The sequence below is a fragment of the Cyrtonyx montezumae genome, unplaced genomic scaffold (assembly GCF_038088225.1).
Source record: "Cyrtonyx montezumae isolate F1298 unplaced genomic scaffold, pur_monq_1.0 scaffold_0, whole genome shotgun sequence".
Taxonomy (NCBI): domain Eukaryota; kingdom Metazoa; phylum Chordata; class Aves; order Galliformes; family Odontophoridae; genus Cyrtonyx; species Cyrtonyx montezumae.
The window spans coordinates 3529510-3549574 of record NW_027071824.1 but is presented as its reverse complement, the minus strand read 5'-3'; the positions used below and the strand labels follow the sequence as shown (position 1 = coordinate 3549574).

General features: G+C 39.6%; 1 protein-coding gene across 7 annotated transcripts in view; it reads left to right on the top strand.

Annotated features, from left to right (window-relative positions):
• Positions 1–20065, top strand: part of MAP4K3 (mitogen-activated protein kinase kinase kinase kinase 3) — an 84258-nt gene that overhangs the window by 11264 nt on the left and 52929 nt on the right. For all 7 annotated transcript variants that reach the window (XM_065733911.1, XM_065734299.1, XM_065734160.1 and 4 more), the window contains exons 3-12: positions 541–631; positions 5721–5785; positions 7826–7881; positions 10135–10182; positions 12322–12364; positions 13006–13078; positions 15655–15786; positions 17057–17119; positions 17194–17275; positions 17384–17494. In XM_065733911.1, coding sequence (XP_065589983.1) covers positions 541–631; positions 5721–5785; positions 7826–7881; positions 10135–10182; positions 12322–12364; positions 13006–13078; positions 15655–15786; positions 17057–17119; positions 17194–17275; positions 17384–17494 — 764 coding nt within the window. The remainder of the gene's footprint in view (positions 1–540; positions 632–5720; positions 5786–7825; positions 7882–10134; positions 10183–12321; positions 12365–13005; positions 13079–15654; positions 15787–17056; positions 17120–17193; positions 17276–17383; positions 17495–20065) is intronic.

Genomic DNA, 20065 nt, shown 5'->3' with positions numbered 1-20065 from the left:
CTGTCTTGCATCTTGATTTCTTTTCGCCTTCTCTAAACTTGCTTATAAAAGCCCTGCATAACACCACCAAAACAAAAATGTCTCAAGAACAGTTCAAGGTGTTCCATTTTGTATACGCCTGTCTCAGTGAATGCATCTGAACTGTTGAGTGGCTTTTGTTCAGGAAGGTGATGGGATGTGTGTTGGATGCATGGCCAAAAATAGCATAGTTTTGTCATATTTGAGGAACCTGGAGTGTTGGCAGGGTATGTGCAGATGGACGCAGTGGGGCCTCAGGGCAAACAGTTGAGATAGATGTGACACCCTAAGAAGTATCCTCAGAGGTGAGGTCTGTGTGGCCCAGAATGAGATTTGTTATTTGTAAGAATATTGTTCCTTATTGCTAACAAGCATTGATTTACAGTTGCTTTCTAAGCATGTGAAACTGGCAGATAATTAATTTTAATTCCTCAAAATGCTTTGTTAATAAACACGTACTGAATGTCTAGTTGAGATGCAGATATGGACCAGGCCAATGATAATATTCATTCTACTTTTCAGGAGAAGATTTTGCTGTTGTGCAGCAGGAAATCATTATGATGAAAGACTGTAAACATCCAAACATCGTTGCTTACTTTGGCAGCTATCTCAGGTGCGGTTTGTTTCTTTTGCATGCTTATAAATGCCTCAGTATTGACTTGAAAAGGATAGGTCCACAGGGTGACATAGGCAAAACACAATTTACCAAATAAGTGCAATCTCGTTATACTTTTTTTCCCTTTTATTGTTAAATCTGTTCACTTTGCTACAGTACCTTCCTATAAATAATGTTTCTATTAAAGTCTTTCAGCGACTGTAGTCATTGTTCACTGGAAATGAGCTTTTGCTTAAAAGCATTTGTATTGCACAATAGAGAGTTTTTGGAAATATTATGCCTTAGTTGCTCTTGTCATGTAAAATTGTCTTTGAGAACTTAAAATTGAGTATCATGGAGAAATAACAAACCATAATTCTTTAGCTTCTTTTTGTTTTGTTTTTGTTTTCACCTTGCATAAGAGTACTGGTGATATAATGCTTTGTAATGGAAGGACTTCTGGTTGCTTTCAGGTATTTACACATCTTTTATCTGGGACAGTGTGAATGGGACACTATAGCTCTGCATATTGTCAAGATTGCTAGGCTTTCTTCCTAGAGGGAGGATGCCAGGTCGAGGTATTCATGTGCTTAATAGCCTTCAGCAGCTCCAGCTGAAGTTTTCCATGATGATCATCTGCTGCAGACAAAGCTTTTCAGCAGTACTGGCCAAGTGCTTTAGAGAGGATACAGGTGTTAGCACGGGGAAAAATCAAGAGTGTGTGAAAATTGTTGAAATTACCATCCCTGAAGAAGGAAGTTGGCTTCTGCATTTGGTGTGTGTGCCTTTTCTATTTAAATCTGAAATACCATATTTCTTTTACCTTAATTCCAGATCTGTTAGGGCTTGTGAAATCCCAATTATTGTTCTCCTTCCTGCCAACAGGCTTGGTGCACATTTGCAGAAAAGCTGAACGTGCACTCCCTGGCTCACTCAGCCCTCATGAGGCGTTCCCTGGCTTGCTCTGGGTGATCCAGGATGGAATGTTAAAGCAGAGAGCATGGAATGCTCCCTTGTGCTGGTGGTGACCTTGGCGCTGGGCGCCTGCGTGGCTGCAGCAAACTGTGGCTGGCCAAGCTGAGCCTGAATGCTCTGGGAGGCAGCACTGGGAAGGAGACAAGGATCTGGCAACAAATGACTGGTCTTGTGGTGAGCACAAGAGGAGTGAGGACTTGTCGTGTGCTGAGCACAGAGTCCAGAGGCGCTGAAGGGAGTTTGTATTCCCTGCCTCCTGGTTTCAGTGTCCTGAACGCTCACTGAAACTGTGTGTTATCACGGGCAGGGATTCATTGCATTGTACTCTGCTTTAGTATGTCGTTAGCTGTTACTAGATGAGTGAAAAGTATGGCATGCATAGACGTGATTCAAGTCAGCCAGGTCTGTGTTTTTATTTATATCCATGTAGTAGTCATATAAAAGAGTTGTACTGGAAAACCTGCTTCACTGACATAGGTTAGTTGTGCATTGAGGATGTGACCAAAAGGAAAACGTTTTCAGAGTAAGATGAAATATGCTGAAAGTATATGAACAAAGAGGAAAGCAGACCATCAGTGTGCTGTTTAGGTGAGCATCATCTGCTGTATGCTGGTTGAGGCAGGGAGTTGTGTTACCAAGAGCAAGTGGTTATGTACTGCTTGTATTCTCAGGCACACAAAGGGAGCGAAATCTGATTATAAAATCAACAAGACGTGCTGTTCTGGCATCCCATAGCTCGGAGGGTGTTTGTCTTGGCAGCCTGAGTGCTTTAATGCTGAGCTGGTCTGTGAGCTGTGTTACGCACAGGTCTGTGTGAGGTTGTGTACAGGTAAAGTATGTGCATGTAGGGACTCTGTTCTCCAGGCTTCCACTGCAAGTGTCTGTCCTTCAGTTTGGACTGCTTGAGGATAACTTGAAGGTTACTTGCTTTCTGTGCAGCTCTGGCAGGCTTTTTCCTGTGCGTGAATAATCAAGTCTTAGTATTGATACGTACCCTGAAGTCACATTAAAGATTTTTTTTGTATTGAGAATTTGTGGAGTTGTAAGCTGATGCTAAGCAAGCTAACAGCTTGTCAGGTGATAAAGTTGGCAGGGGATATTGTGACCTCTTAAGGAGAGCATTTGGAAGGTCGGTGTTATGGTGACTAAGCTTTTTGAATGAAAATTGCATGGTCTAAAAGATGTGTGGCTGGGACCAGATACTGTCCCACTCTCTGGTTGTACCTCCTTAATCCTCTTCTGAACCTCAAAGCCTACCTTTCTTTGGCAAGAGAATGCCTTCGTATATGTTGAGATGTCCTTTTCCACAAGGGATGCCTTTTTGCAGTCCTGGAAAGGAAGTGGTGATGACATTTTATTTGATTGTAGAATCATAGAATGTCCTGGGTTGGAAAGGACCTCGGAGTTCACCTGGCTTCAACCCCCTGTTGTGGGCAGGGTCGCCAACCACTAGGCCATGTCAGTGTTGACATAGTCTTCCACGCTCCCTGAACAAGCAAGTAGTTGTTATAAACCTTTCAGGAAGGCTAATTTTACAAGAGAGAAGTAATTAAATGGAAGAAGGGAGGTCTTACACTCTGTAGTGCTATTGGAGTTACCTTGAGATGTTTTTCTAATGCTTGAACTTGTGACAAGAATGTGCCTGTTCCACTCCTGGCTGTTTCTGGAGGTGAGGTTATTTGCTTTGTAGAGACACTGACACGTGCATCCAGCTGCCTTACCTTAGCTGTGTTGTCTAACCAATCACAGTGGGAACAGATTGCTTAGGATAACTAGTAAAATGCTGTTGGATTTTTTGAGATTTAATGTGAAAAAAAACTGCGAACAAACATGTTACAAATTTACAAAATGGTTAGATTTCACTTCAGGGTGAGTTTTCACATTTAATTGAAGCCTCTTGTGAAACTTGAGCTGGAAATGCTTTTTCTGTATTGAGGGGAAAAAAAAGTAGTTTTCCTCAGGTCATAGGCTATCAAGGCATACCTTGGCAGACCTGGAATTCGCTTCTGGTATGTACAGTATGTATTTTGATGCTCCTGTACTCCTGCTTGGTCCCTTTCCCACGTGGTATAGTGCTTCTCTTTTGTCTGGGAAGTTGAATGCCACCTTTGAACCTTCCCAACCCTCTCATTATCTGACTTTTTGTTTTTGTAAATATTTTTCAGCACTAAGAAAAACCATCATCCTATGCTTGGCACTTCACTTTGTGTAGTTCCTGTGCTTTTCTTCTGTTTATGTGTGGATTTCCCTGGCGGTTGAATTTCTGCCCTGCTGTTGGTCTGTAGGTGTTAGGTTGCAGACTCCAAATGGTACTGTTGGTCCTGTCTCTGTTTTGTTTGCTGTGCTTGCCATTTGCTCTGAAGGCTCAGACAGCTGTATGTGTATGCTGTTACTATTGATTACGTGGCTCTTCACCTGTCTCAGAGCACCTGAGCACAGTAAGAAGAGGTTAGTGAGTCAGAAACACAGTCTCCTCTTCTCATGCTCTTAGTTTTATCTTTACTGCAAAACTTCTTCACACTGGGAAGCTAGTGTCTAGTGAGTGAAGGTGTGAATTTAGAGCATCTAATTCTTTCATGTTTCCTGCTGTGCAGGCACTCTGATGTTCAAGGGCTACTGAGATTCTCCTATCTTTTCCCCATTTCCATGCTGGCGTCAAAACAGGATACAGCAAGGGAAAGGGTGGCTTACAAGAGCCCTGTGTCCCCATCTGAGTCCTGTGTTGTTGTAGGGAACAAGCACAAGACATGTCTTTCTGTTCTTCAAGGTTACCTTTTCACTCTTGTTCCACTGCTGGTATCGAGTATTCTAATGTCTTTCACAAGTACTTACATCATTTCTGTGTCTGATGTTATTTCAGTGAAATGTCTTGGTATTATTTCAAAGTAGCAGTGCTTTAATTATTCCTAGAACTGCATGTAACTGTGACTTCTGTCACATGAAACATTTGTAACACTTGAACAGTACCTTTCCTATCACTAATAGAAGCATCTAGGGCACTGTTTTGAGGAGCATGTTGAGGATGGATGTGTAGAAGGAGGAGATTTGTAAAGGACTTGGAACAGGGCCTGTTTTGGCTTTTACCTGATGGTGAGAAATACAAGCAACTTAGAAGGGTAGGGAATAAGGTCGTGGCCTTGCAAAATGTTTCCAAGAGCACTGACGTTGCCCACAGGAGTGTCTAAGCTATTCTCACAGAGCCTAATGAATGCAACAAACCCTGGATCAGGGGTCATAAGCAAGCTGCAGAGCAGTCAGCTGTCTTCTCTTTGGCTGTCCTGTGTCTCAATCTGCCCTGCTGTGGCTGAGCATGATTTTTTCTCTCCTGTGTGCTTTGACGTCTGGGAATGACCAGGTGTGTCCCAGATTTTCTGCTCTGCAAAGTGCCTCTCTGCATCTGCTCTTGTGACATCTGTCTTACCAGTGAAAATTACTAAGTGAAAATGGAAGATGAAAACCATAACTATACCTTTTGTACTCTACTGTTCCTTTGAATCGTTCAGTCTGTTGTCTATTCTTGGAAGGCACCTTTTACTGTGGTACAGTGAATCAAACAATTCACTCCCTCTGTCAGAGAAATGAAAGAGCTACCGTGTGCCCCCTGCCACCAAATATATCCACAGGTATTTTTGAGGGAAGAGTCATCTGAGTAGTCACTTAACCACAGCGGGCTCCACTCTGGCCAGCTTTGGCTGTAGCAGTAGTTTGACTGCCTTTGTTGTGAAGGAAATTGAGCTGAAAGATGTCCCTCGCGCTTTCTGCATTTTGGTTTTGTTTCTTTGCTTTGTTTGTTTTGTTTCTGCTCTGAAAGATGTGGAGAAGGGAAAAGAAGGGAAAAATAAGAACCCACTGTATTTTCTTTACTCTCAATAAAAACATTTCATTTTCAGTGTACATCTTCGACGATGTTTTCTGCACACAGTTCTATTGCTCTAATAAACGCTGGAATTTTTGGTTATTTTGTTAGCTATTTTGACAGTGAATTGTCACATAATGATTAAATCATTTTAGCTCATAATTCTCATAATACAGAGCTCGCAGTGTTGTGCTTTATGATGCTTGAGTTTTCTGACATATTTTACAGATATAGTTCAAATCATTCAGGTAATGAATGGTTTTGTTCACTTTTTAGACGTGACAAGCTGTGGATCTGCATGGAGTTTTGTGGAGGTGGCTCTCTACAGGATATTTACCATGGTACGTCAAAACCATAATTCCTTAAAAGCTAAGTAAAGCTTGTTTTAAGAAAATGGAGATGATTACAGTGTTTTGGAATCAAAGAGGATGCATTTTAAATTTAGTATCCATAATAATCCACTGAAGGTCAATTTTAGCTTACTTAAGTATTTATGTAATACGTTGTCTTTTTCTTTTTTGAAACACAATGAACTGCAGCAGGGTGGAGTAACAGAAGTTGTTTCCTTCCTTCATCAGTTCGTATACCAATCACTGCTTTTCTAAGATTGTAAAATTAGACTATATTTTATAGTGGAAAAACAAAAGCAAACAAAACAAAAGCTTGTGTCCTGGTGTGCTGTCTTACTTCATAGTCATCTCGTTTTTGAGCTTTTGAACTAATGCAGTCAATAGCACAGCCTACAGATGCCTGGATGAACAGGCTGATTAACACGGTTGCTGTTGTCTTTTCTAAGAAGTGACCTTAAGTATGCTAGTAACTCAGTAGTGCCCACAGGGCCTTGTCAATGCATGACACGTGAAAAGCAAAGGTGGCTTACGTGTTTGCTTTAGACCTGAGTGCAGTGAGTGGTTGAATAAACAAGGACCGTGTGTAGTTCTATTGCATGCAGTCCACATTAGTCAATTGGTTGCTAGTTTTTGACAGGCAGGGTCAGTTTTAAGAGTTTTCTTATTTCCCTGGCAACAAGACTTGCTTAGGAAATGGATGTGCTACAAATATGTGATGGCTCTGTGATTGGGAGATGATGTTTTTCAGTCAGGAAATCCATCCAGATTCTGAATGGTGAAGATTTTCCATGTTAGGTTCCTCACATCCTTCTCATGTACATAAACAGCTTGCATGTGTTTTTTACATTTAACTTGGGTGCAATTAAAACAAGACAATGATTCACAAATTCACACTGTGTTCACACTGCAATCATTTGATTGTGCTCCTGTTGATCCCTCACATCTTCACCGGTGTTGATCAGAGCATGGTGCCTGATAGGCTTTGTTTTGTGGAACACCTGTAGAGTAGGAAATGAGCTCATGTGGCTTAAATGCCTGAACAGATGTTGTCCAGGAACTGTTTCCTGTCGCAGCTGATTTTTTGGCTTCTCTGCCAGTAGCAGCTAGAGTGGAAGGTTCTTTTCTGATCTTAATTACGTTACGGAGTCCTTACTCCAATTGAACCATAGGCCTCAACAGTCATTTAAGTTAATTCAATATTAGTTTCTCAAAATAAACACGGGTTTTGAAGAAACTGTGTAGTTTAGTGCTCAATTCTTAATTTTTAACTCCCTACTCCTTTGTGAAACCCCATCCAACTGTTCTGTTTGCAAGCTTCTCAGGTTTTGCCTGGAAAACAATGAAGACTGCATGTCTGATCATAAAACCTTTTAATTTCATGATCAAAGTTAAGTGACTGAGGACGAGTCGCAAGCTGTTCCTTGCTTGTGGTTTGGTGTTTGTTTCACATACCTGTTCCAAATGTAATTATTTTAAGAGGCTTGAGTGAGGTGGGATCCTAGAGCAAAGGGAAGACTCTACTGAGACTGCTCAGAGGGAGAGAATGTGAAAAGGTGCCTGGTGTGGCAGGCCTGGGAGCAATTATGCTGGCAAAACATGCAGAGGAGCTTCAGAGAGCTCATCATGTGGCTGCAGGGGGCAGAGAGCAGGTTGTAAGGGCAGGGGGGCTTTGAAATCCAGGACACAGTGGGTTTACGCAGGGGAAGGAATTTTGCTTGAATCACCACTTCTGTTGTTGTAGGATATTTATTGTGTTGTTTTGTTTCTTTTTTTCCTTCCTCCTGACTGCTTTGAGATTAATATATCTGGAAAGCAAGCAATTTCCATTCCAGTGGGACAAGATGATTTTTTGAATTTGAAAACCTTTTGGTAGTAGTTGTGGTGTTCCATCTGGGGGAAGGTTTAAGCCTGTTCACTGGGTGTTTCTACTGAAATAAGATCCTCTCAGTGTGAGTGGAAATTAATTGAGGAATAGGTTTGGAAAGGACAATATCTTACCTGATTTTGAGGATTTTTTTTTTTCCATTTCAGTGACTGGACCACTTTCAGAACAGCAGATTGCCTACGTTAGCAGAGAAACACTACAGGTAGTGTACTCAGGTTCTTGTGGCTATATACATTTAACTGTAATGTAAAAACATTAAAAGCTGAAAGTAAAAGCTACAGATACATGTCCTGTCATGAAAGTGCAGTGTTGGAAGGACTTAGCATTTTTCTCTGACGAGAAAGTCCTCTGTTATAGCCTGGAACTGGTTTGTTTAGTTGCGTGACCTTAAATGATTCTGGATCGTTTGAAGAAAATTGTCATCTATTTTCTGCTGTTGATTTTTTTTTTGTTCATTTGTTTCAGAAGAGGGATAAAAAGCAGTTCACTTATTTGTCTGTATTTGTGTTGTAATTTAGTTATTGCAAGTGTGAAGGAAAATTTTAATGACTCGGTTTTGCCTATCTGATTGATATGTGCCAATGAGAAGAGAGAAGGAACTTGTATGCTTAAGATGTTCTAATTATGGTCTTTTGTCTCTCATTATGGTTAGGTTATTAACTTTCATATTTCTTAAATTAAACATCTAGCTTACCAGTAAAATGTCACAAGAACCAGCTTTTGTTTTATGTCTTGGTTCCATGTGAGAGAGCAGCTCTTGGCTTTCACTGAACGCAGAGCTCTTTAATGCCATTAGTTGAGAGCCTGTCACGCTCAAGATAGCTCTGTCTCTGAGCCAGCTCTGTTGCATGCCACTGACCATTTCTCTGTGCTGTGCCAGAGATGGCTGTCTTCTGACTTCCAGGACGTGACATTTTCTTACAGTGAGGTCTTGACTTAACTGGTATGCGGGAGCGTCTTGGTTTTTTTGAACCTTGAAGTTAGATTTTGAGGTCCATGTTTAAAAACCCATTAAGTGGTTTCATTTAAAATATAAAAGTAAAAATAAAATCCAACAACAGAAAAACAGTTGCTATCAGTTCTGAGCGGAGTCAGAGATACTGATTCTGAAACTAAAGGTACTGAAATGTGGACCTTCCTCCAGGCATTCAGTTTTGAAAAAAGGTAACCATCAGATTCTTCATGGGCAGTGGTAAAATTGAAGAGGTATCATGTTTTTTTTTGTGCTGTTGACATCTGGGGATGTAAATGTGAAGAGTGTATGTGAGACACTTGAAGGTAATGCCAGTTGTTGCAGCTGTGAGGTTGATGCTTCAATTGTGCCCTCTACCAAAAGCAAATTGAGTACAATTTGTGCATCTGTGCAGTGTGCACGCACAAAGTCTGTTGATCTGTCTGGGTATCTTTAGCTGTTTTCCCCAGAGAACCTGTGCTAAAACATCATTGAGCCCTTCGTGTTGGATTTCACCATTAATTTGTACTTTTATATTGCATTTGGATTTCCATGAACTGATAAAAAAATAGCTCCAAACTGCATTTCCAGCAGTGCTGTCATCAATCGATATAAAGAAAATCTGGAAAATTTCACTTGAAAATCTCAAGTACCAAGTTTTGTAAGCTAGCATTTCCCAATGTTTCCTGTTGGTATATCTAGCAACATCATAAAGATGCTCATAATGGAAAAAGAATCCTGATATTAATTTTGAAATCAAGTATGTGATGTCTTGTATTAACTAATTGGGAGATTTTTGTCTTGATATGGACATCTCCAGTGAAATGGTAGTCATTACAGAGGCTGGTGAGCACGGAGTGCCACAGATGTTTACCTGCTGCTTGCTTATGAAAGAGGACTTTTAGAGATAAGCTGAAAGTGTCAAAAGTGGTGTGCCCTGTGATTCCTTGTATTTATGGAATTACTTTAGGTCTCATGTTGGGGCACTGAGTCCTAAAATGCTTCACTACTGTTACTGCCCGCAGAAGTGCACGACTTAAAGTTGAACCACAGCATTAGCCCTGAGGAGCTGCCTGTTAGCGTGCTGCTAGAGTTAATTGAGGCCTGTAATGGCATAGGTGATCCCTGAGCTAGATATCTGATGATCAGACTGCTGAATAGAACCCTGTTAGGCAATTTAAAAGTAATTAACTTGCTCTGAGAAGCTGACGGTTAACATGTCCAGTAGAAAACTTAACCAGAAAATTCTTTCCTCTCAATAGACTGATGGCAACTGGTATTCCTCCATTCCACCTCTGTGTCTAGATGTTATGCTACTATATATGTGGAATTTGCAAGCACATTAAAGAGTCACTGAAATAGAGGAACATTCTTCAATCAGAAAGTCACTTAGATGACTGAATTGCATACTAAATAAGTCTGTTAATTAAATAGGAAATGTATATTTAAAAAAAAGATATTGAACTAAATTACTATCCTTTTTTTTCTTTTTTTTTTTTGCAGGGGCTATATTACCTACACAGTAAAGGAAAAATGCACAGAGACATAAAGGTGCGTAAAAACTGAATGGAATTTTGGTGCTTTTAGGATAATCTACATCATCACCTCATAAGGGTCTTTACTGTTACAGAGCAGTTTTGGGGATGCTTTCTAAATACATAAGGTTTTTCTGTTAATTACAGTATTTTCTGCCCACCAGAAGAAAAAATCTATCTTTAAAGTGCATGGGAATCATTTATTCTTTTAATTTGAGCCACAGGCTTATTTCATTCAGTGCAGTAGAATTTCATCTTCAGCTACCATCCAGTACAGCTTGTGTTCAGATCCCCAAAAGGATGTGTTCTGTGCAGAAGGAAAGGCTTGGTCTTTTCTACACCTTTCTGAGAAGCTTGATGTACCCTTCTGACTGAAGCAGGGAGTAAACAGGGCTGTTGCTTGGCTTCTTGCTTCTTTTCTTAGTGAGCAGATTGCAGGACAGTGGCTGCTGTTTCTTGTGCTCCTTATAGTCTACTTGTCTCCTCCTTCACATGCTAAAATTAGAGAGCACCACAAATCAGCCTCTTAGCACTGACTTCCTTAAAACTTCATCTCAACAAAGCTGTATCAAAGGTGGTTTGCTCGTACTATTATATTCTCTGTTAATAGTTTCCTTCTGATATTTCCTGTTGACTTTTTGTCCCTGGAGTTTTATTACCAACTGTTTGCATTTCCAAACTGTTCCCTGTTCAGATTCCAGGTTTAACTTGGCAAGCTACCTTCCTGGAAATATGTCAGCAAATTACTATATTCCTTTGTGTTGTGCATGCATTTTTGTTCATCTAGCTTTTGTGTATCTTCCAAATTAGGGATGCAGTAATGCATAGTAGCTCTTCAACTGTAGTGCTTTAGTACAGGTGAACTCCGAGTCATCTTTGTTGTCTGTGGGAGGATACTTGGGTTTTGTGCCACCAGGAAAACAATTTCTGAATGAGAGATTAATTTGGACGCTAAACTTGAATGCTTTTCATCATACTGGATAGGATCAGAAATGGTGCTTGTATGGCTGCAGTGCATAGATACTCATTTCTAAACAGGACTGTGCTGATGAAAACATTGAGGTGTGTGGGGTTATTTAAAAAAAAAACAAATTAGCAAATGTGAGCATGGGAAAATGCTGTCTTCATCTGCCGCTCTCCTGACTATGAAGTTGTGTTTGCTTCCCTCAGTAGCTAAGTTATGTATTTAGTGTATCTGTCCTGTTTGTCTTAAAAGGTGAAAGAGGTCAAGAGCATGTTAACTGCTCCGTCACACTATTTACCCAGCACTGAGTATGAGGCTCATTAACTGTATTGTGCAGCGTTTGCCTAAGTAAGCCTTGTAGCTGGAGCGTGACTGCAGGCCTCACTTCTGCCCCATGCAGCCCCCTACCTGTATGAACACTGCTGTTTGGAAAGCCCTGCCTGCTGCCGTTCTGCCCTGCCTGTGGTCTGGGCTGGTGGCTGTAGCACTGTTCAGCTGTGTGTTTGGCCAGATCCCACCTTTGCTCGATACTGCCTGGAGCTGATTGCCTCCTTTGGAGCAAGTTTGCTCCCAATCCTTTCTTGGGGTGTATTCATGGTACCTTTGGTTATTGAGCTGCTTCTGGAAGTGGTGCATGTAACCATGCAGCATTGTGCTCTTCAGAGTGAGTGCTAAGGGATTCTCCACTGCGTAAAGACGGAAGTAGTTTTGTTAAACACTGGAATATCAAGGGAGGTCCTTAAGGCTATAATTATTGTGTGTCTGAAAGGAGACAAGACCAGCTCCGGCATATGAAAAGAAAAATCAAATTACTTCCATTGTGACCTTTAAAGTTCCTGTTTCCTTTCAGTCAGTGTAAACAGAAAAAAGAAAGTAAGAATTCATCTTCGTAAGCAAATCATCAGAATTCTGCTCTTTGAGAGGGCTTTGTGTACAATGGGGAACTTTGTAATACCATGGGCTAAAGAATACTAAACTTAAAATTCATGAGAAATACTGTATATTTGAGTTCCTTTATAGAATAGCAAGTTACTAATTTCACAGACATTTCCTTGTTAATGCTACAGATTTCTTGGACATAAGTCCTCCTTTTATCTTTTCACCACTGATTTGCTGTCAGATATCACAAAGGTTGGATTTAATGTAGGATCAGAAAGATCTGCATGTTTTAATTCAAGCTTTTTTTTTAAGGGAGCGAACATTCTTTTAACGGATAATGGACATGTAAAATTAGGTAAGTTAATAAACAATCTGTTAATAACTCTTAATTTGTGTGTAGTCTGAAAACAAAACCTTACTGATTATGTCTGATTATGTAAGGGTTCATTATGTAAGGAATTAGCAAATGTCAGAATTCTTTTTCACTTGCTGGTAATATCTAACTCAGCAGCACCAGATTATTGTCTTAGGAGTAATTGGAGTCTGGTTTTGCAACACTGAGGTTAAACTTTCTGAGGTTGCAAAGATGATGTGAAAGTTAAATCAAGTGTTTTTAAAAACTTCTAGATGTCCCACCCAGAGTTCTTAAATGTGAAATAGACCTTTAAAAACTGCCTGAAATAATCCCTTAGATTATATTAAATGATGTCTTTTATCTTACTGAAAGAATGCTTGCAGTTGTTGGAAATTCTGTGCTATCCTTTTGGTTTCTTGCCCTAATGAGGGGGGCTTCCATGTTTGGTAGGCAGCTGAGACAAATTAATCAGAAGTATCTGAGCTTCATCAAGTTTCCATTATTTGCTTTTGTTATTTATTTATTTATTATTTTCCCATATATTTAAGAACTCATTCAGTGAAGAAATCAAACTGTCATGTTCTTAAAATAAAAAGAGTTACATCAGAGTAGTTATTAATGATCTTTTTTATTTTTTAAAGCTGATTTTGGAGTGTCTGCGCAGATAACAGCTACAATTGCCAAAAGGAAATCATTCATTGGCACCCCATATTGGTAATTGTGTTTCGCTTTGTCATCAATATGTATGTAGCACACATCATACTGTTGAAAAATGTATTTTCAGAGCTCACTACGTACTTTCTGGGCAGACTAAACACTAAAAAGTGGGATGTACTTGGGATTGGGTCTCTTTCTTTAATGCTGTATTCTAATGTAGCTGAGCATTAGTGAAATCATTCAAATGCTCCAAAACATTGCTGTCCTGTCTGTGTGCTGCTATTACTATTGACTAATGGATTGCAGGTTAGTCTGATTTTAAGTCTGTCTGCAGGTCTATGTTTTTAACTGTGGTCTTGAAATTTTTTTTTATCCCAATTTCCATTTTGATGGTTTACATTTCCTCCCCTCTAGCCCAGATAAGTCATTTCTGTTACTCTTCAGCTGATAACGAGTTTCAGTTGTTTGTCTTCATGGATTCTTTTGCTGCTTGTGAAATGACTTGCCTAAGCCATGGGTTGTTTTTTTGGTTTTTTTTATTGCTGCTTTCAAGCAAAAACTAAAGCAAAGAAAAACCTGAATACAGAATTTTTATTGCCTGTACTATGTTTTTATTCTTCTCTCAGTAAACTGGTTTGTGTGATTTATATTTTCTAAAGTTCAGCTTTTTATTTTCTCCTCTCCTTGTACTGAAAGTGATTGTTCACTTCTTGCTTTTGGAGTATGCGATATACATTCTTCACTGTAAAGCAGCAGTTTTGTATGCTTCCTAGAAAGATAATCAAAGCTCTGTTACGTGGCAGCTTAGTATATACAAGGAAAACGTATGAACAGTAAAAAGCCACATTCAAATATTCAGTCTTTGAAATGGATTCAAGCACAGCATTTTTAGCATTTTTCTGTAGTATAAGTCACGCCAAGGCACAGATTCACTTCCCTTTTTGAGCAGCACAAACACCCGTCAGTCATGATTGTGTAATTGATTTGTGGCTCTATTTCCTGAGTAAGATGTCTGGGTGGCTTGAGTCCTGACCTGGGTGACTGTGTAACTTCCAAATTGCACCAGGGTTCTAAATGACATGCCATAACCTTAAACAATAGTTTGAAAGCATTACATCAGTGAAATACTTATAAAAATGCATTGCTTTTCCATAGCAAGTCTTCTCAGATTTGGGAGTAGAAGCAAGTAAGGAAGACTCTTGAAACTGTAGAGGACTTATAATCAGTGTGAAGTGTGAGTGATCCTTATAGGTGTCTGAGCAGGGAAGGGCACAGTGGTGGGATGGAGGAGATGTGAAAGGCAAAACTGCTGTGCAGTGTTATCAGTTCTAGTAACCCCACTATTTACACTTGCATTTTTTATCTTCTGTGTCTTTCTAAAGTCTTTCTAAAGTTAGTTCACGTTTCTCCTCTACGTTGGTGATTCCTTCCACCTTTAGTATCTTCTTTTTTGATTTGGTGTTGTTTTTTCTAATGAACTCTACGTGAAAGTTTATGTAAATATTTCGTGTTTGTACCTCCAAATTTGATGTCATCTTCAGATGTACAGTTAAGGATATCTGTGTTTAAATAATGCATCATTGGAGGTGTCTTCGGAGTAATGCTGTTTACTGCTTTACTGTAGCACTCCTTAAGTTTCATTCTTCTGTCCTATCTATTTTGAGTTATATGTCCTATCCCACTGGTCCTTTTCAGGTGATCTGAGTTAGCAAAGTTCAAAGCTTAAAGACTTGAATGCATTTGATACAGCTGCATAGTGCAGTCAGATCCAGAATTCCTCTGGCAATCCAAAACTCACAGCAGTTCCAAGTGAATAATTTCATTTAGGTATTCTTTGTGTAAATTATGTTTCTTAATTTTTTTTTTCACCTGAGGATCTGAAGTTACTTTATGAACCTAAATAAGGTCTATTGATATTACAGTAAACCAGACACTGTGGACAAGGAGTACCCTGTGATGAACTGACAGGTCTTCTGCTTCCAGAAGGAAAGAAAAAACAACTCATTTTGTTATATTTTTTTGTTGTTGATTCTTCTCTTCTGAGTCAGTTGGTCACTTTCTGGGGCAGTGTGTGTATTTAGATACTGTTTGCATTTTATTCTTGTTGATTAATTATACTCTAAACTGTTTGGTAGTCCAGAGATTCCTTGTGTTCCTGCAAAAGTACAAGGCAGGCTGGTTTCATCCACTTCCTTCCTGTTTACTTACAGGAAGGTTATGGAGGAACACTGCATGCTTGCTACAGAGAAGGAGGATTTCTAACTTGGGAATTATTTACCTATCTCTGCTCTGAGCTGAATGCACAAGTACCACAATGTGTTCATTCACTGATAAGAAAGAGAACTAGGGAAAATGCTGATATTTTCTGAATTGCGTGGTCCACAGGGTAAATTTTTGAAGCTTAAAATCAGTAAATGTGTATATTAGATAATCTTTTACATGCACACACATACATGAGTGTGTGTGTATATATATGCATTTGTGTGCATGCATGTATATATAGACACAAGCACATGTAAATGTATATGCAGCGTGTTGAGAGCTGCTGAGAAATTAGAAGTAAATGGCTACATACAGAAGGATGTTTAATTTGTGATAAGTGTATCTTATATAAAATGTCTTCTACTATGTAGGATGGCACCAGAAGTTGCTGCAGTAGAAAGAAAAGGTGGCTATAACCAACTCTGTGATCTGTGGGCAGTTGGAATAACTGCTATAGAGCTTGCTGAGCTTCAGCCTCCCATGTTTGACCTGCATCCAATGAGGTTAGTAAGGGGTTAAAGTTTGGTGTGTAAATACAGCTTTGTAAATAATCCATTTGGAATAGCTGGCTCTCTATGTTGTGGTGTCTGGGGCTACTGCAGAGGACATTCAGAGAATTATAGAATGGCCTGAGTTGGAAGTGACCTCAAATATCCCCTTGTTCCATCCCTCCTGCCATGAGCAATCAGGAAGCAGATCAGGCTTCCCAGAGCCCTATCTAGTCTGACCTTGAGCACCTCCAGGGCTGAAGCATCCACAGCTTCTCTTGGCAGCACCTCACAAGTCTTTCAGTTAAAAATTTCCAGTGGTATATAATATAAATCTCCCCTCTTTTAGGTTAAAAAGATTCACCTTTGTCTTATCTCTATCAGACAGTACAAAAAAACAAACCAAAGAAGTCAGTCTCTGTCCTGTAAGCTCTCATTAAGTATTAAGAAAGCTGCAACAAGTTTTCCTCGGAGCCATCTCTTCTCCAGGCTGAACAAGCCCAGTTCCCTCAGCCTTTATCTGTATGAGAGCCCTATGAGATCCTTCATGGCCACCTCTGAAGCCACTCTTAACAGCTCTGCATCTTTCTTTTGCTGGAGGACTCGTGCCTGGTTGCAGTACTCCAGGTGGGGCCTCAGAAGGGCAGAATAGAGATGGGCAGTCCACTTTCTTGCCCTGCTGGGGGCCTTCCAGATTGCAAGTGTACTGTGCTGGCTCATGTTAAGTGTTTCATCTACCAGGACCCTTAAGTCCATGGCAGAGCTATTCTCAGTGAGTTATTTTCCTAGAATGTAAATGTATTTGGGATTTCCCTAACCCAGGTGCTAGGCCTTGCTCTTGATCTTGTTGAACCTCACTAGGTTCCTCTGGGTGTTTTCCACCATATCAGCCAGTCCGTTTAGGACCCCAGGATGCATGTCATCTGGCCCCATAAACTTATACACATGCAGTCTCAGGAAGCAGTCTTAAATTTGCTTTTCTCTTACAGTGGGAGGGATTTCTCTCCTTCAGCCCCTATGTAGAGGTTCAGTGATGTGGAAGACATGGGAAGCCTAGCTTGCAGTGAAAACTGAGGCAAAGAACTCACCAAGTATTTCAGCCTTCTCCATGTCTGTTGCAGGGAATGCCTCCTACAATAGCAATTAACAATCTTTTTAGAGCTTAAATAAGCAATGTGGTTATGGTAGCATCCCTTAAACTGGCAGACTTGCTGCCAGTGAAGTAATGCCTATACTAAATTTGTGTGTGTGTGCATGTATGTATCTGTTGCTTTTTTCCTTTCAGAGCACTTTTTCTAATGACAAAAAGCAACTTCCAGCCTCCTAAACTAAAGGACAAAATGAAATGGTAAGCATTTCTCTTCTTCAGTAGATAATGTTCATGTATTTCACTGGACTAATGTTTACCATTTCATTTTACAGGTCCAATAGTTTCCATCATTTTGTGAAAATGGCACTTACAAAAAATCCTAAAAAAAGACCTACAGCTGAAAAATTACTACAGGTATAAATGTTTTTATTTTTTTCTTCTTTTTTGTAAGTTGTAAAATGAAAATGCACTTAATATGGCTATTTGGAATTTTAATCTGTTTCTTCTTTGTTCTGTCTTCAGCATCCTTTTGTTACCCAGCCATTAAATCGAAGTCTTGCTATTGAGCTTTTGGATAAAATGAATAATCCAGATCATTCCACTTACCATGACTTCGATGATGATGATCCTGAGGTAAGAATATGTTATAACTACAAAATCAGATTGAATTTGTTTTCCAAATCTCACAGCAGATATTCGTAAAACCATCTCATACACACGTAGAACTTGTTCTTTAGCTCTTAATCTACTCTCTGAATTACTTTCCTATGAGAATGATCCAGTGGTTGTTTTTGTCAAACGTTTTGCTATACGTGTCTTGCAGATTTTCTTTTATGCCTTAGAATATCAGACCTGATTTCACTTACTATTTTGTCTAACTCTCTGATTTTTCTGCTTTAACAGCAGGGAAAAAACAGCATGCTTATGTAAGTGCAGGGCTGAAATATTGCCTAAATTAGAGAAAGCAGATATTTTGTGCATTGCATCTTATCTTCATATTTAATTGTATGTTATTGAAGATTTTCCTAACATTGACAGTACCCTAATTGATTATCTCTTTCAGGGAAAAGATATTCCTTAGACAAAAATGCCACTGACTCATGAATTACATGCTTGTGTTTTGTGTGTGTCGTGTGTTTCTGGATTTGTGTTGTGTTTTTTTTCCCTGCTATGGTTAAACTAGCCTAAAAATGCCTTCAAATAAAAATAGCTCAAAATAAGCATCTACTTCAATATACTCATTTTCAGATTTAAGTGAGCTTTACAATTTTTTAAAACGCCAGAGACAAGGTGTCATGTGCTGAGTCTGTTTCATTCTTCCCTACAAATTGAAATGAACCATTGTGGAAAGAAGTGTAGGTGAAATCTGTTGTGGAGAGCAGTGTTTAAGCACTTTCTAAGTGAGTGAGGAAGGAGAGGAAGGCATAAGGACTGAATAATCAGTATTCTTGAAAGCAGTTCCAAGTAGTCAAGCTGTTATAAGTGGAAGGAAAAAAAAAAAAGGAAAGTCAAACACACGAGAAAATTCTTACCATGTTTGATTCTTGCAAGAGAAAGGTTTCTGTCTCCATTGAGAATCAGCATTGAGGAACTCAGATGATCTGCTCACTCTAAGCTCTGAAGATGAAGGGTCCTTTAATTGTCATCTATTTCGTGATGGCAGAGAACTCTTGAGACTTGCTTAAAGCAGTATTTCTGTGAAAACTAGGTAACTGGAGCTTTGATACTCTGTCATTAAGAGGAAAGATAGCTGTTCATAGCATGCTTCATATTAGTGAAGTGTTCAGATCAGAGAAGCTTGCACTGAGTAGCTTCACTGCTTTCCTGGAAATTGTACTGAATCACTGATGTGATATTTCCCTGTGTCACTTCTACATATTTTCCACAAATCTCACCCTTTGCTTTGGGCTGGTCGGATGGGGAATCTCTTCTCTTTGTGTTCAGAAGTGATCCCACAGACATCTTGCTGACAGTTTTCTGCAGCTTTCAAATTGGTATTCACTATGACATCCTTTCTGATTTAGCTTTAAGAAGAGTTACTTTGTGTGATGTATTACTTATCAGTTATTGCATAATGAGGCCTGATAGAAAGAAAAAATTTTGCCTTGTCTGGGAGAAAATAATAATCTCAGAGCAGGGATCAGATCATGGTGCCTGTTTTCACCATGTTAAAGCTCACTAAGTGAGTTGATAATACTCAGGATATGCAAGCTGCCTTGCATGTCTTGATTTTATTCTTTCAAATACTAGTTCATTTGCTGTTTTCCTATGTGGCTGAGGGATTGGTTTTTTTGCTGCATTCATGGACTTCAGTGCTAGGCATTATCTTCTCCATCTTCATTCATCACGTGGCCTTGAGCTCACAGTGAGCTGCAAGCACTGCTACTTTTAACACTGGATCATCTTCATCAGGCAACTCAGATGTCACATTACCAAATAATATTCCATTCAAGCTTTTCATTTGCCTGCGAATTGAGATGTATGTTTGGGTAAATGTTTCCTTACAAAATAAATGAGTCTAGAATCTGCTTCTGTGATAAATTATTCAAGACATCTTGAGCAAGGTCTGTATTATTTTTTAAGACTGCTCTTGAGATCTGTCCCTAGCCTAAATTTGCACCAAAATGGCAGTTGTGTTGGAAGCTAACTTACGTTCCTTTGTCCTCAAGTGCAGTTGGGATGCCTACTGCTTCTATTGTTCTGTCATTAGTGTAGGTCTTTCAAGGTGAGTTGGGGACTCTGTCCTCATGACAGAGCAATGAGGATTTGGCTACTTCCAGTAATTCTGTTGTCAAGGAAAAGGAAGAGTGAGGGCAGGTTCTGAATGTAGTACAGTGTGAATATCAGTGAACATCTGTGGCAGGATGCAAGGAACTTACAAAATAATACTGCAAAGGCAGAAATGCCTGTCTCCCCTACTAAAACCTGGCTCATGACACTGGTGTTACAAGCGCTCACACACAGTGAGCAGTGCCTTTCAGCAAGGGATTATGAGTAAGCAACCTTTTGGCACTTTGTGTTCGAAATATTCAAGTGGAAAATCACATCAGACCTTGAACTGCATCTTGAGATATCTGTCAAGCCATTTTCAAAATGCAAAACGGGCAAACTGGAACTGGAGGAGGACTGGCACAAGTTCCAAAAGCAAACCTGTGCCTGTGAGGTTTATGGGAGAGAAATACCCTTAGTCCTGTGAAACCTATC